General features: G+C 37.1%; 1 protein-coding gene across 1 annotated transcript; it reads right to left on the bottom strand.

Moving 5' to 3' along the window:
* Positions 1-3,208: 3,208 nt before the first annotated feature.
* On the bottom strand, positions 3,209-13,088 carry LOC145766697 (uncharacterized). Its single transcript, XM_082578407.1, has 5 exons — positions 12,927-13,088; positions 11,482-11,587; positions 10,702-10,929; positions 8,440-10,433; positions 3,209-3,316 (listed from the first exon to the last, which is right to left on the bottom strand). Exons 1-5 carry the CDS (start codon positions 13,086-13,088, stop codon positions 3,209-3,211), a joined length of 2,598 nt encoding a protein of 865 aa, XP_082434533.1.
* Positions 13,089-13,686: the final 598 nt, after the last annotated feature.

Below are 13,686 nucleotides of genomic sequence, written 5' to 3'. Positions count from 1 at the left end.
ATAAAGAATAGCTATTAGCTACTGTAATAAAAATTTGGTAAAAACATTTCACATTTTATGGGTGCAAGCATAAAGCAAATATTAAGAAAATGAAGTACCGTACTACAATCATTCTACTAAAAACTCAAATAAGCAAACAACTTTTTTCTTGCCTGATGCACAAAAGCAGTGGCATACACACCGGAGGGCTGGAGGTTGAAACCCCCCCTACCTACCCCATTGAGCTTGATATTTAAATTTCTTTTATTGTTTCATCACTTATGGCTTTATTTAAATGCATCATTTTCTATTTTTCTTCAACGCAACTTATTAATGGTTTTTAAGTAAATCAAGTCAGAAAATACCGGTATTGGTGTCATGATGCAGCAAGGGTCTCAAACTTAAATCGCTCTAAGAGCCAAATGAATACTTGTGAATTAACTCTAGGGACTAGGCTAGGGCCACAATACCTTTTTGCATTGCAGAAAGTTAAGCCTGCCTCCATGCCTCATTCCACCATTCCAAATTTTGCGGACAGGTGCTACATTTCATGAATTTTCGTTTCACAATATCCATACACAAGCCACTCGACTCTACAGCCTATTTCCTGCAACCTACACTGGGGGACCTTCCTCTGGGTACATTGCCACTCCACAATCACACCGCTATTTGCCGCTGCAGGTGTGCGGAATGGCCCGACTCGGTGAGTCCGATCCCTTAACGGGGGATTTTTTCAATTTTTTTTTTTAATTATCGGGTACCGTGGCCTAATTATCATTGCCGTTTTAGGGTTAGGGGTTAGGAGTTAGGGGTTAGAGGTTAGGAACTCACCGAATCAGACTCACCGGATTGGACTCACCGAATCGGACTCACCGAATAGTAGCAGACCCGCAGGTGTGGCAGGCCGGTTCTATGAAGTCTGTAACTTGGCTAATGGCTATGCATATTGTGCTCTTCTCACTGTGTCAATTCTTTTGTACCTGTGCATTGTTGGTGCTGATAAAGCAGTTCATCACCGTTATCCAGTAAGTTGAGTGGCATTGAGTGCAAATGGCCTAAAAAGTAGAATATGAAGACAGCCATTGGCCTTGGTCAACCAGCGAGCATGATGGACAGCCTCACTGTACAACGAACAAGTATATATTGTTTCAACTCATCAGGAATGTTGCACAGCTTTGGACTAAAAGTGAAGCTTGGTCAGCTCTTATGGATATGTTGTCTGGAATTGATGTTGCTATCTTTCCCAAATATTGGATTAGAATTTTTTTGCTTTTCTCTGATGGCTTAATTAAAGTATCTCTGTAATTTTGTAGTTTATCAACCATTAAGTTGGCTAATGAAAGTAAACACAGCTCCATCACTTAAAAGATCCGGTGATTTTGTATTGCCATCAATAGCTATTATGACATCTCCCAACAGCAGGTCAATGCAATGATACAAACATTCAAGCGACATTACATCATGGCCGTATTTCAGATTGCAATATTTCACGATTCTCGTCACTAGTCCTTTTTTTGAGCCTAACTGTTTTCATGCGATAAATAGAAGGTGAGCGACCAACAGTGCAATGCCAGGATTTCGGTGTTATGCAATTGAAACGTTATTAATTACGTGAAATACAGCAAACAAGCGATAAACTTAGAGCAGTATCACTATTCACTAGTGTATGCAATGACTTGCAGTGTCACCTACGATATAACAACAGATGGAAGTGAAGGGTCATCTTATCTGGCAAACATACCTTAAATCACAGATTTTTGCTTGTAAAGTCAGGAGTCGTCTTATACAAGGGGTCGTCTTATACGCCGCAAAATACGGTATTGGAATTTTTTTTTAAATTTGCAAAAAAAAAATTTTTTTTTTAAATTACTCTACGATCTTAAAAACCATGTAATCTTGTTCAGCATGAAATACCATGCAGAATTAATGAAAAGATGATGATTGTTAGGCTGTACCAAATTTTGGTGACTATCAGATTTCTTAGGAACTTTGCCAAAAGTTGTGGTTATACGACCGTATCAAAATGTAACAAAAATTTTTTAGTTTTGTTATGGTCTTACGCCTCCTAAATCTCGTTTCCATGACGATGCGGCTAAAATCGGAAAAAATGTTATAACTCCTCAACCACTGGAGCTAAATCAAATTTTTTTTTCCAAAAGATGCAGAATACCCAAGTTCCTATATGTTGTCAATACATTATATATGTCTAACTGCTCAAGTTTTTGCGTAAAGGTCAAAAGATGTTTTTTATATACTTTAGCTAACATTACAACAATAACACATGTATCAGTATGGAATTTTACTGGTATGATATATTTTGTAATTTTCCATTTAGACGTCTGTCATAATAGCTTATTGTTGTATATTTGAATTTCAGGTGAGCTAAGTCATTGAGCAATGAGCATTGCATTAAAAGATTGTTAATAACAATATTTTAATTCAATTTGTTTACCAGTAATAATAATCTGTTATATTTAGCATAATTAACAAAATGTCCTGGTTTCAGATGTGGTAATTACTGTATATATATATCTGATATTATAAAATGGCGGAATGGCCCGTTTCGGTGAGTCCGATTCGGTGAGTCCGATCCCTTAACGGGGGATTTTTTCAATTTTTTTTTTAAATTATCGGGTACCGTAGCCTAATTATCATTGCCGTTTTAGGGTTAGGGGTTAGGAGTTAAGGTTAGGGGTTAGAAGTTAGGAACTCACCGAATCAGACTCACCGAATCGGACTCACCGAATAGTAGCAGACCCATAAAATGGGTAGTTCTAATCTTAGTACTGGTATTTGGTTATGAAACAAACTATGGTTACTGGATGAATAATATGTACCCTTGAAGAATGATTCAGATAAAATAGTATTTTGTGGTGCAAGCCCTCCTTCAGTTCAAGATGTCTTCATGAATTTTAAAGGACAGCATGCTAAACTTCAAGATGAAACCAGGAGGCAGTCTAAAGTTAGGGATGCTGCTAAGGAAACTGTTTTTGAAGTTCAAGGTTGGTTGAAAAGAACAGGTATAGAACTAAAATCTGAAAAAGGATTACTCAAAATGATGTTGACTTTACATAAAAGATATCAGGATTTGCCAAAGAACAAAAAAAAATCTTCCAAGCAGCAAGTAGAAGCTAGAAATAAATTTTTGCAAGATTGCAACCAAATCTTTTGGGCTGTATCTGCAGAATTTGAATGGAAAGCCAGCACTTCACCATTTTGCACTCCTGTGTTAACTGCTGTACTTCTGCAGCTCATTTTGTGGATACTTCTGCAGCTCATCTTGAATAATTAAGGCTTCATTTTTTGCAGTGCTTGCCAATTGCCATGTTGTACAATCCTGTTGCGGACAACAGTATGTCATCTTCTGGATTTGTAAGTGAATGAAGGATAATAGCAACATGCTCCACACTTTTGTCTACATGATGCAGACCTTCAAGCGTTTTCCCATCCCATTGTAATATAAACAAAGCATCAGAAGCAAATTGATTACTCAATATTATGCTGTATTTTTGAGCCAGCAACAGATCTTGCAGCATCTCTTTGATGTTTACAGGTCATGACTGAAAGAGTAACCTGACCACTTGATGTTTCATGTGTTGTCACCTTATCACCAAACACAATTTCAGTTAAAGCTCTATGACTGATTTGGTGTTTGTCAGCTACGTTACATACATCCGATTGATTAGATTTACTCTTTGAGTACTTTTGGTATTTCAAAGTTCAAAGTTTTCGTCATCTTAACATGTTTCAATTTCACTTTCTTCGCTGTCAGTTTCTAATCGAGTAGTGGTTTTGATTGAATGTTCTTATCTTTTTTCCAAAGTATTTTCATTATTTACCTTTCTCTTTAATTTTTGAGTTGTCTTCATATCTTTGGATCCAATTACAACATGCTTTGTGGGATCTTTCAATGCTTGCAATCATTGGAAATTTTCAATTAAAACAGGATTAGTTGAAGTGCTGGCTTTCCATTCAATTTCTGCAGATACAGCCCAAAAGATTTGGTTGCAATCTTGCAAAAATTTATTTCTAGCTTCTACTTGCTGCTTGGAAGATTTTTTTATGCTTTTGCAAATCCTGATATCTTTTATGTAAAGTCAACATCATTTTGATTAATCCTTTTTCAGATTTTAGTTCTATACCTGTTCTTTTCCACCAATCTTGAACTTCACAAACAGTTTCCTTAGCAGCATCCCTAACTTTAGACTGCCTCCTGGTTTCATCTTAAAGTTTAGCATGCTGTCCTTTAAAATTCATGAAGACATCTTGAACTGAAGGAGGGCTTGCACCACAAAATACTATTTTATCTGAATTATTCTTCAAGGGTACATATTATTCATCCAGTAACCATAGTTTGTTTCATAACCTAATACCAGTACTAAGATTAGAACTACCCATTTTATAATTTCAGATATATATATACAGTAATTACCACATCTGAAACCAGGACATTTTGTTAATTATGCTAAATATAACAGATTATTATTACCGGTAAACAAATTGAATTAAAATATTATTATTAACAATCTTTTAATGCAATGCTCATTGCTCAATGACTTAGCTCACCTGAAATTCAAATATACAACAATAAGCTATTATGACAGACGTCTAAATGGAAAATTACAAAATATATCATACCAGTAAAATTCCATACTGATACATGTGTTATTGTTGTAATGTTAGCTAAAGTATATAAAAAAACACTTTTACGCAAAAACTTGAGCAGTTAGACATATATAATGTATTGACAACATATAGGAACTTGGGTATTCTGCATCTTTTGGAAAAAAAAATTTTGATCTAGCTCTAGTGGTTGAGGAGTTATGACATTTTTTCCGATTTTAGCCGCGTAGGCATGGAAACGAGATTTAGGAGGCGTAAAACCATAACAAAACTAAAAAAATTTTGTTACATGTTGATACGGTCGTATAACCACAACTTTTGGCAAAGTTCCTAAGAAATCTGATAAAGTCACCAAAATTTGGTACAGCCTAATGATTGTACTACATTCTAACCAGAAGTTATGATCAAGATCATTCAAACATTTGAATTTTATGTCTACCAAGTATTTCTCCAAATTTCAAGGGGGTTTTGGGACCTCAAAACGTTGGAGTTGGTCAAAAATTTAAAAAGGATACTTCGTTTAATAACTAAAAATTCCATCTCATAATCACTATTACAAGTGCAAGTTCAAAATTTTTTGTCAAAATGGAACACCCTAATGTAAGGGAACTAGGATGGAGAAGAATTTTCAATTCAAGGATATTATCATCTCACAGCACTCGTCAGCAAAAATTCACCCTGTCAATATTGCAGTTCAGTTCCGAACGTTACTCTGAAATGATAGACTGGCAAAATATTCCAGTTACGGAACCCCCAGTGATGCACGGTGTTGACAGCAATGTGATAAAAGAGCACATCATAATAAAGATGCCTTCACAACAGTTGTTTTCTACGTTTTCTCTGCCACGTACAATAGATACTCATCACATGTGGTGGACAGCGTTGAAAGAGATGAGTAGCCTACATTAAAGCAATATTACAATCAAGGAAAAAAATCCCTAGGTTCCAGTCGAAACAAGATTTTGTGATTCATTAGACTTCAGCCAGAACTAAATTTGAGCAATAATCTAGGGAACTGGCTAAAAGACCTTGTTGTTTGTTGTATTTTTGACACACTGTTTTTTTTTTTACAAGTTCTTTTTTATCGTTACATTGCTGTCAAACAAAGTTTACTCTTGTATGTGGTTCTGTAGTAGCCTATCAAGTGAACGTTTAATGATTACACAAGTTCCTTAGGTAATGTTCTTCAACAGGTTAAAAAGATTATTTTGTAAACACTTTGTTACGGGGGTATTTTTATACCACAAGATGGAGTTATTTTGACTTTTTTGCTTGGGGTGCATATTTTGATGCATTGTAACTTTTAAAAAATATGTTACTTATCAAACTTGGTGAAGTTGTTGCCTGGTAGGGAAAGAGCATACGGTACGTTATAAATATAATAACCATCCTATTTTTCATACAAAAGTTATATATATATATGTTTGGTCGATTCCTGTCTATGATATCATGGTATTTTTTACCAGGACATAGATTTCTACGACCAGCTCTTAAGTGCTTTGAAACTAAACTAGCTGTAACAACTGAATCACGTACCATAATATGTTATTACATTCTAGCAAAGGTCATCAAAAGTACAGTAGCCTATATATGTCAGAGGCTACTCTGTATTTTAAATCTTACAGTTTCTTTTCTACAATCATTTTGTTCATAATCATAGTTCATCATCCAATTTCAGTTATCGTATTGTTTCCACTAGTGGGAGTGGCTAAAAAGGTTATATATTTGAACTACTGAGTAGCTAAACTAGAGTATCTCATATTGTACATATTGCATACTTCTTCTAAAAAAAATTTGCTTTGATTCAGTCAATTGACATACAGTACCTATATAACTTCCTTATTACATGACATTCCGAGCAACCAAGAAGAAGAAGAAGTTCTTTTATTTTGCATCATCAGCACATGTGAAAAAAAAACAACAAAAAAACAATACAGGATTATAATGTGTGCTAAGCATTTCGCTGATGATGATGGGAGTGGCAGAAGGACCGACTGGTCATCAAGTCTGCCACACCCGTGTGGTATTTTAGCTTATTTGACATTGAACGGTGTCGGAGTTAAAGTATAGGCTACAACATAAAAAAAAACAAAAAAAAAAACAATATACATGCGAAATTTAACAGTACATTATGAAAATAGGAGTACAGAAATGATGTAGAAATACAAAGTGGCATATACAATATAATATACATACAACACACAACACAGCATACTGGTAAGACAAAAGCGAATATAGGCTACAATAATTAGCGAAATACGGTGACAATACGCAGAAACAGTTTGATGGTATTATATTAGTTACTTATTCCCAGACATTAAGTGCAGTTTTAATTTTTTAGAAAACATACTAATTGTTTGAGCTTTTCTTAGCTGTTCCGGTAACTTGTTCCAAGTGTTTGTTCCAAGAAATTTAATTGAAGGTTGGCCAAGCTTTGTATGCATTCTTGGTTTAAAAAGTAAATCTTTCTTAGCACCTCTGGTGTTATAGTTATGAGTTTCATTACTAGGACGAAAGTACTCAAAAAAAATTGCTGGTAGATGTCCTTTATTGCATTTATAAACAAACTTACATACTTCTATTAAAAATATGTCTTCGACTTGTAGCAAGTTGATTTTATTGAAAAGAGATTTGGTGGGAATTCTGTCCTTAATCTTGGTGAAGTTTAAACAGCGAATGATGCGATTGTGTACCAGATTTAAAGGATACAGTTCCGTTTTGGACGCACGACCCCAACAGATTATACCATACATTAGGTGAGAGTGAACTAGAGCATAGTAAACTGCTCTTAATGTCTGGGAACTTACGCACTTTCTCAATCGATATAGAGCACCACAGCTTTGAGAAAGTTTTGTTGAAATTATATTGATGTGCTGTTTCCATGATAACGACTCATCAAATGTTATTCCTAAGTATTTGTAGGTGTTTGTGCGTTGCAAACTGGTATATTGAAAAGTTATTTCTAGATTTGAATTTTCTCGGACAGACTTTGACCCAAACAACATGTATTTGGTTTTGCTTACATTAATTGTTAACTTGTTTGTATGCATCCAGTTTTGAATCATTAGGAGGTTAGAATTCACTTTTTCTTGCAATCTAGTAGGGCTTTTATCCTTAATACATAATAGTGTATCATCAGCAAACAAACGAGTCTCAAATTCTGAAGCGTGATTAAGGTCATTAATGTAGATAATGAACAACAGTGGACCAAGAACTGAGCCTTGGGGTACACCACATTTGATTTCTTCATATTTAGAGTTTGTAGTACCAATCTGCACAAACTGGTAACGGTGATTTAAGTAAGACTTTAATAATTTGTAAGCATTTCCTCTGATGCCATAATAATCTAGTTTCTTTAAAAGGATTCCATGGTCAACAGTGTCAAATGCTTTGGCAAGATCTATAAATATACTACATGTAGTAAAACCATCATCACAATTTTGTAGTAGTTCATCATCATCATCATCATCAACCAGTTTTGATTATACAGGCCATGAATTAATCCTCATGTCGAGGGTGTGGCCTGTCTGTCTGTCGAGAACGAAGTCTTCCCCTCCAAACCTCGCGATTTATTGGGTTGGCAGAGTCCATGTTCAGGGCTACAAGGTCACGTTTCACAAGTTCTTCCCAAGTGAGTTTTGGTCTACCTTGACCCCGCTGTGCTGCGATGTTGACACATCTGACCTGTGAGATCCAGCTTGTGCTGCGCTCAACGTGACCAAGCCATCTCAGTCTGCCTAATTGGAGGACTTCACTGATGTCTTTTATTTTGAGCTTTGATAGAAGAGTCTCAAACTGGGTGTTGTCTTCAGGCTTGACTAGGCAGGTCCATCTTACCATCGCTCTGTCATTACGTTGTAGACGCTTAACGGTGCTTGCTAAAGTAGCCCACGTTTCAGAGCCATAGAGCATGACACTCCTCACACAACTGCAGTAAACTTGACCTCTGGTTGCAGCAGGAAGTTGCTTGCTTGTGAGGATAGGGAGGAGTTCTCTAAACTTTTTCCAGGCTGACTTGCACCGAGTTATAGCTGCATGCTCACAGCCCCCTCCAGAAGACATGGTATCACCAAGGTAGCAAAAGTCAGCTACCACGTCAAGTGTGCCACCTTCAACCTCAACCTCGCTTACCGGCCTGCCATCTATTGGTCTTGCTGTGCCTTGACAGCGTGGGCATGAGTAGTGTGGGTCCGGTTTGAGTGACCCTTTAATTCCACTACACTTTTTGTGGACCCAGTGGGAGCAATTGGTACAGAAGATAGAGTTTCTACCGGTTCCGCTTAGGCATACCGAGCAAGGGTGCTTTCCTGTTCTTTTTAGGGAGTTCTGGTTAATGCCAGAGATCATTATTTTGGTCTTACCCATATTCACTCTTAGGCCCTTTGCTTCCATTCCCTTCTTCCAGGCGGTGATTCTGTCAACTAGTGACTCTAATGAGGTGTCGATAATGGCAAGGTCATCAGCGTACAACAGCTCCCAAGGACAGCCTGTGCGTAGTTCGAGTGACAGGGCCTCCAGGACAATGATGAATAGCAGCGGGCTCAATACAGAACCCTGATGCACACCTACGCCTACTTTGAAGGTGTTACTGTGCCCTTCCCCAACACGCACACAGCTCCTAGCATTCAGGTACATTGATTGTATTATCCGTACTAGCCATTCCTCAACACTCAGCTTTCGCATGGCCCACCAGATCACCTTCCTTGGTACTCGATCAAAGGCTTTTTCCAGGTCTACAAAGGCCATATAGAGAGTCTTATTTACGGCAAGGTGTTTTTCTTGAAGTTGACGGATGATGAAGATGGCGTCAGTTGTACCTCGACCTGGCATGAAGCCGAATTGCATTTCATCAATCTGTACTTGTTGCCTAATCAATTGTTCTGTCACTCTCTCGAGTATTTTCATGGTCTGGTCAAGCAGCTTCAAGCCTCTGTAATTACCCCTATCAAGGGCATCGCCTTTACCTTTATAGATGTTGACAATGTAGCTTTCTTCCCAGTCTGCTGGTATACGACCCTCGCTAACAATAGCTTCAACAAGGTCTCGTATAAGAGCAACTCCAGTTCCGCCTGTTGGCTTCAGCATCTCTGCTATTATTCCTGAAGGACCAGGAGCTTTGCCCATGCGCATCTTACTGATTGCTCTTTCGATCATCTCGGTGGTGATTGGTACACTAGGGCCCTCAACCGATGGTTCATCTGAGAGATTATCCGAGTTCCAGGGGAACTCTACATTGAGAAGTCGTTCATAGTATTGTTTCCATGCGACCTTCCTTCCTTCCTCGTCGAGGGAGAGTTCACCGGCATCATTTTTGATGGGTTTATCACCAGTAACATCTTGATTGTCACGCCGCATTTGCTTAGCCAGCTTGTAGACCGTCCCTGACTTTGAGTTGACATTGTGAAATAGTGTTTTCTCAGCTTCGGTTTTAGCATTGTGTATGGCATACTTAGCTGTTCTTTTGGCATCGTTGTACGCTTCTCTGCTTCCTCCTGTCTTCCATTCCTTAAAGCATCTCCTCTTCTCCTGCACAGCATTCTCCACTGTACCATTCCACCACCAGGTTTGTTTTCTCCATCGGTGTCTCGATGAAACATCACAAGTTTCTTGTGCAGCTTCAGTGACTCCTTCCTTCAGAGTTTTCCATATCTCTTCTACGGTGCTTGCATGGGCTCCTTCAATCTTGGAGGCAAAGAGTTCAGCATACTCGGCTTGTTTGCTAGGATCTTTAAGCTGCCAGATTTTTATGCGAGGCTTAAACTGTCGCTTTTGTTTGTGTGAAGCTTGTACCGTCATGTCCGACACCATGAGTCTGTGCTGGGATGCGCATTCTTCACCCAGGATGACTTTAACTTAGTTGTTCATAGATATCCGTAGCAGCTAATGTGGTTGAATGTCCACCTCGGAAACCAAACTGTTGCTGGGACAAAACATTGAATTTTTCAAAAAAATTTACTAACCTTTTATGAAGGATTTTTTCAAAGATTTTAGAGAAACATGTTAAGATGGAAATAGGCCTGTATTGACCAACTTTATTTTTTGCTCCCCCTTTATGAAGGGGTATCACTCTTGCAGTTTTATAGCTATCAGGAAATTTACCAATTGTCATAGATTCATTTATTATAGAAGCTAAGATTGGGCTTATGACATACTTCAATATTTTTATTGTTTTAATAGTGATGCCATCTGGACCAGTTGCTTTTTTGTTATTTAAGTTATTGACAATGCTTAAAATTTCCATTTCATCAGTATCTTCTAGGTGCATGGAATTGAGAAGTCTGCCTCTCATCAGGGACAATGGATTAGAAGTGGTTTTTGGAACTTTAGCTGCAAGTGAAGGTCCCACTTGAGTAAAATATGTGTTAAATGCATTACTTATTTGCACCGGGTCGGTTGTAACTTCATGACCATTACTTAATGAAAAGTTGGTTGCATATTGTATATTATGTTTTTTGTTTGTACGGCCAGTAATTTCATTTATTATTTTCCATGTGTTGCTAGAGTTGTTTCTTTCTTTGTTTATTGAGGTTTTATAATAATTAGATTTCGATTTCTCTTTCACATGAGTAAGCAGATTTCTATATTTTTTGTACTTGCTGTATAAATCATTACTCTTAAAGTTACATTTACATAGTTGCTTGAACATTTTATTCCTCGTTTTGATGGAGCATAGAATACCTCTTGACAACCATGGCCTCAAATATAACCGGCTCTCTTTTTTGCTGAGTTTAGTATAAGGCATATGCTTGTTGGTTTCATCATTAATAATCTGTTCCAAGGTTATTACTTTCTCTTGTGGTGTCATATTGAATGTTATGCTGTTATTAATAGATTTGGTAACATCATTTACAAACTGGTTTTCATTAAAATTCTTCATACTACGTATCCGGATGTGAGTGTCTTCAGCAGACTTGGAGTAGTTGTCTTGAGGAAATGTAGCAGCTACAGGAAAGTGGTCAGTGATATCGCTTTGAATAACAAAGGCCTGAGGTTTTAGATTGAGAGTGGATTTTGTATAGATATGGTCAAGCAGCGAGCTGGAATGAGATGTAATTCGTGTTGGTATGTCTATTAGGCTATTTAAATCAAAACTTTCCAAAAGATTTTTGTAGGATAAAATGTTTTCTGTTGTAGAATTTAAGATATTTGTATTCATGTCACCAGCTATCACACAAAGTCCTTTAAAATTTTGTAACTTGTGTAGCGTGTCACTAAATGAATCAATAAACATTTTGATGGATGTACTGGGATGTTTGTAGATGACACCAATGATTAGTTTCCTTTTGCTTTGATCACCACAAATATTCTCAATCCATAAGTTTTCACAGCCTTCAATGTTGAGTTTTAGGTCATGTCTGACTTGGTACGGGATGTTATCCCTAATGTAAAGGCCGACTCCCCCAGCATTTGTAATGGAATCTCGTGGACAAATTCATACCCCGGTAGTGATATATTACCAATTGGATCAGAAGGTTTCAGTTTGGTTTCAGAGATGGCAACTATTTCTGGAGGTTTTTTTAATGGAAAGAGTACTCTCTCAATTTCTTCCTTGTTTTTTCTAAGGCTACGTATATTGAAATGTATAATATCTAGTTGATTATTATTACTAAAATGGTGACACAATTCATCTTCACAAATGAATTTGCATGCAGCATCAGTAGAGTCTAGGTACATACGATTGGTAATGATTGGTAAGAAGAGTGAGATAATGAGGGTCTAACACAGATTTCTATCACAGCTTGATTAAGGTCACTAATTCAATAAGCGTCAGTTTATTGAGGAACCCCGCCGACCGGGTTTTTAAGTAGGTATAGACTTCTTAAGATTAAGCATAGACAAAGGCAAACATTTCAACCAGCTCAAACAAGTAAATAGAAAAGTAGTTGATTGCAAATCATTTCGTCTGCCGCCTGCCAATAGCCAATTGCTAATTTGCAACTGCCAACGCCAACTGCCAACCGCCAAACTGCCAAAACGCCAATTGCTAATTGCCAACTGCAACATTCCAATTGCCAACCGCCAACTGGTACGCCTCGGCAATGAGAAGTAGCTGATTACAAATCAATTCGGTTGCCATCCACAAGTAGATTTATGTCACCAGGCGAATTAACCCACTTGAAAGTTTGACCGCTTTGTTTGGCTATTTTCACAAATGGTAACAATTGTTTTTTTTTGATATATAACAATTTTGGCAAATGCTCCGAGAAAAACACTCTGCTGTTGTAAGAAATATTAAAATTTTTCAAAGATTTTAACGATTTAAATATCATATTCTTCTGCAGCATGGATCCAACTTTAAATATAATCGGGCGTGTTGTACTTACACCAGTTGTACTTCCTTTCGTTGTTGATCCCAGGCGATGACAATCGACAATGTCTATGTCGTCACATTTCAGTGCATTATTTAGTAGATTCTTAACTTTTTCCACTGTTTTTGCTTTCGTTTCCCATGCTTCTTCTTTGATTCCATGAATGAAAATATTCATCCTTTTACTATAATGATCTTTTTCTAGATTCTCCTTTTTGATTTTTTGTTTGAAGTTCTTTAACTCCTCGCGAACGTCATCATACTTTTGTTCAAGATTTTTGACAGTATTTTCTTGTCTCTCAACTTTCTTCTCAAGTAGTTCAATTGTAGATTTCAATCTTTCTTCTAAACCGTTAAATTTGGTTTCTAACTGTTCGAACTTGTTAGAAAGTCGATCTTCAGTATCTTTTATTGCTTTAAGTATACTTTCCAGAGTAACCTGATTATTAGACGTTGACGTTTGCTTTTTTGAATGTGACTAGAGATGTACCGATATATCGGTATCGGCATCGGTATCGGTGATATCGGCCATTTTTTGAGTATCGGTATCGGCAAAATTTGGCCGATACTGTGGCCGATACTAAACGTGTAAAAAAAGGCGTTTTTTGCGGATTTTCTGCAGAAGCAAAGATATAGATTTTTTAAAGTAGTAACTAATGTCATCACATTGAAGTAGAAAAATAACAACCTAATCAAATTGCTGATACCTTACACTCCCATGACTTCATGGGCGCACCTTTTGGCATTGTTTGCTTACAGTGATTCTTTCACTCAAA

This window comes from Aplidium turbinatum, chromosome 3, assembly GCF_918807975.1.
Source record: "Aplidium turbinatum chromosome 3, kaAplTurb1.1, whole genome shotgun sequence".
NCBI lineage: Eukaryota > Metazoa > Chordata > Ascidiacea > Aplousobranchia > Polyclinidae > Aplidium > Aplidium turbinatum.
Note: the sequence above shows the minus strand (reverse complement) of the source record. Positions and strands in the feature narration are given on the sequence as shown.

Bases quoted from the DNA above. Each gene is read 5' to 3' on its own strand.
- LOC145766697 (XM_082578407.1), bottom strand. From the start codon at position 13,088: ATGAATATTTTCATTCATGGAATCAAAGAAGAAGCATGGGAAACGAAA. The intron at 10,930-11,481 runs GTATGAAGAATT...CTTCACTTGCAG, and splicing joins CACTCACATCCGGATACGTA to CTAAAGTTCCAAAAACCACT. The intron at 10,434-10,701 runs GTAAATTTCCTG...TCCTGGGTGAAG, and splicing joins AAATGAATCTATGACAATTG to AATGCGCATCCCAGCACAGA.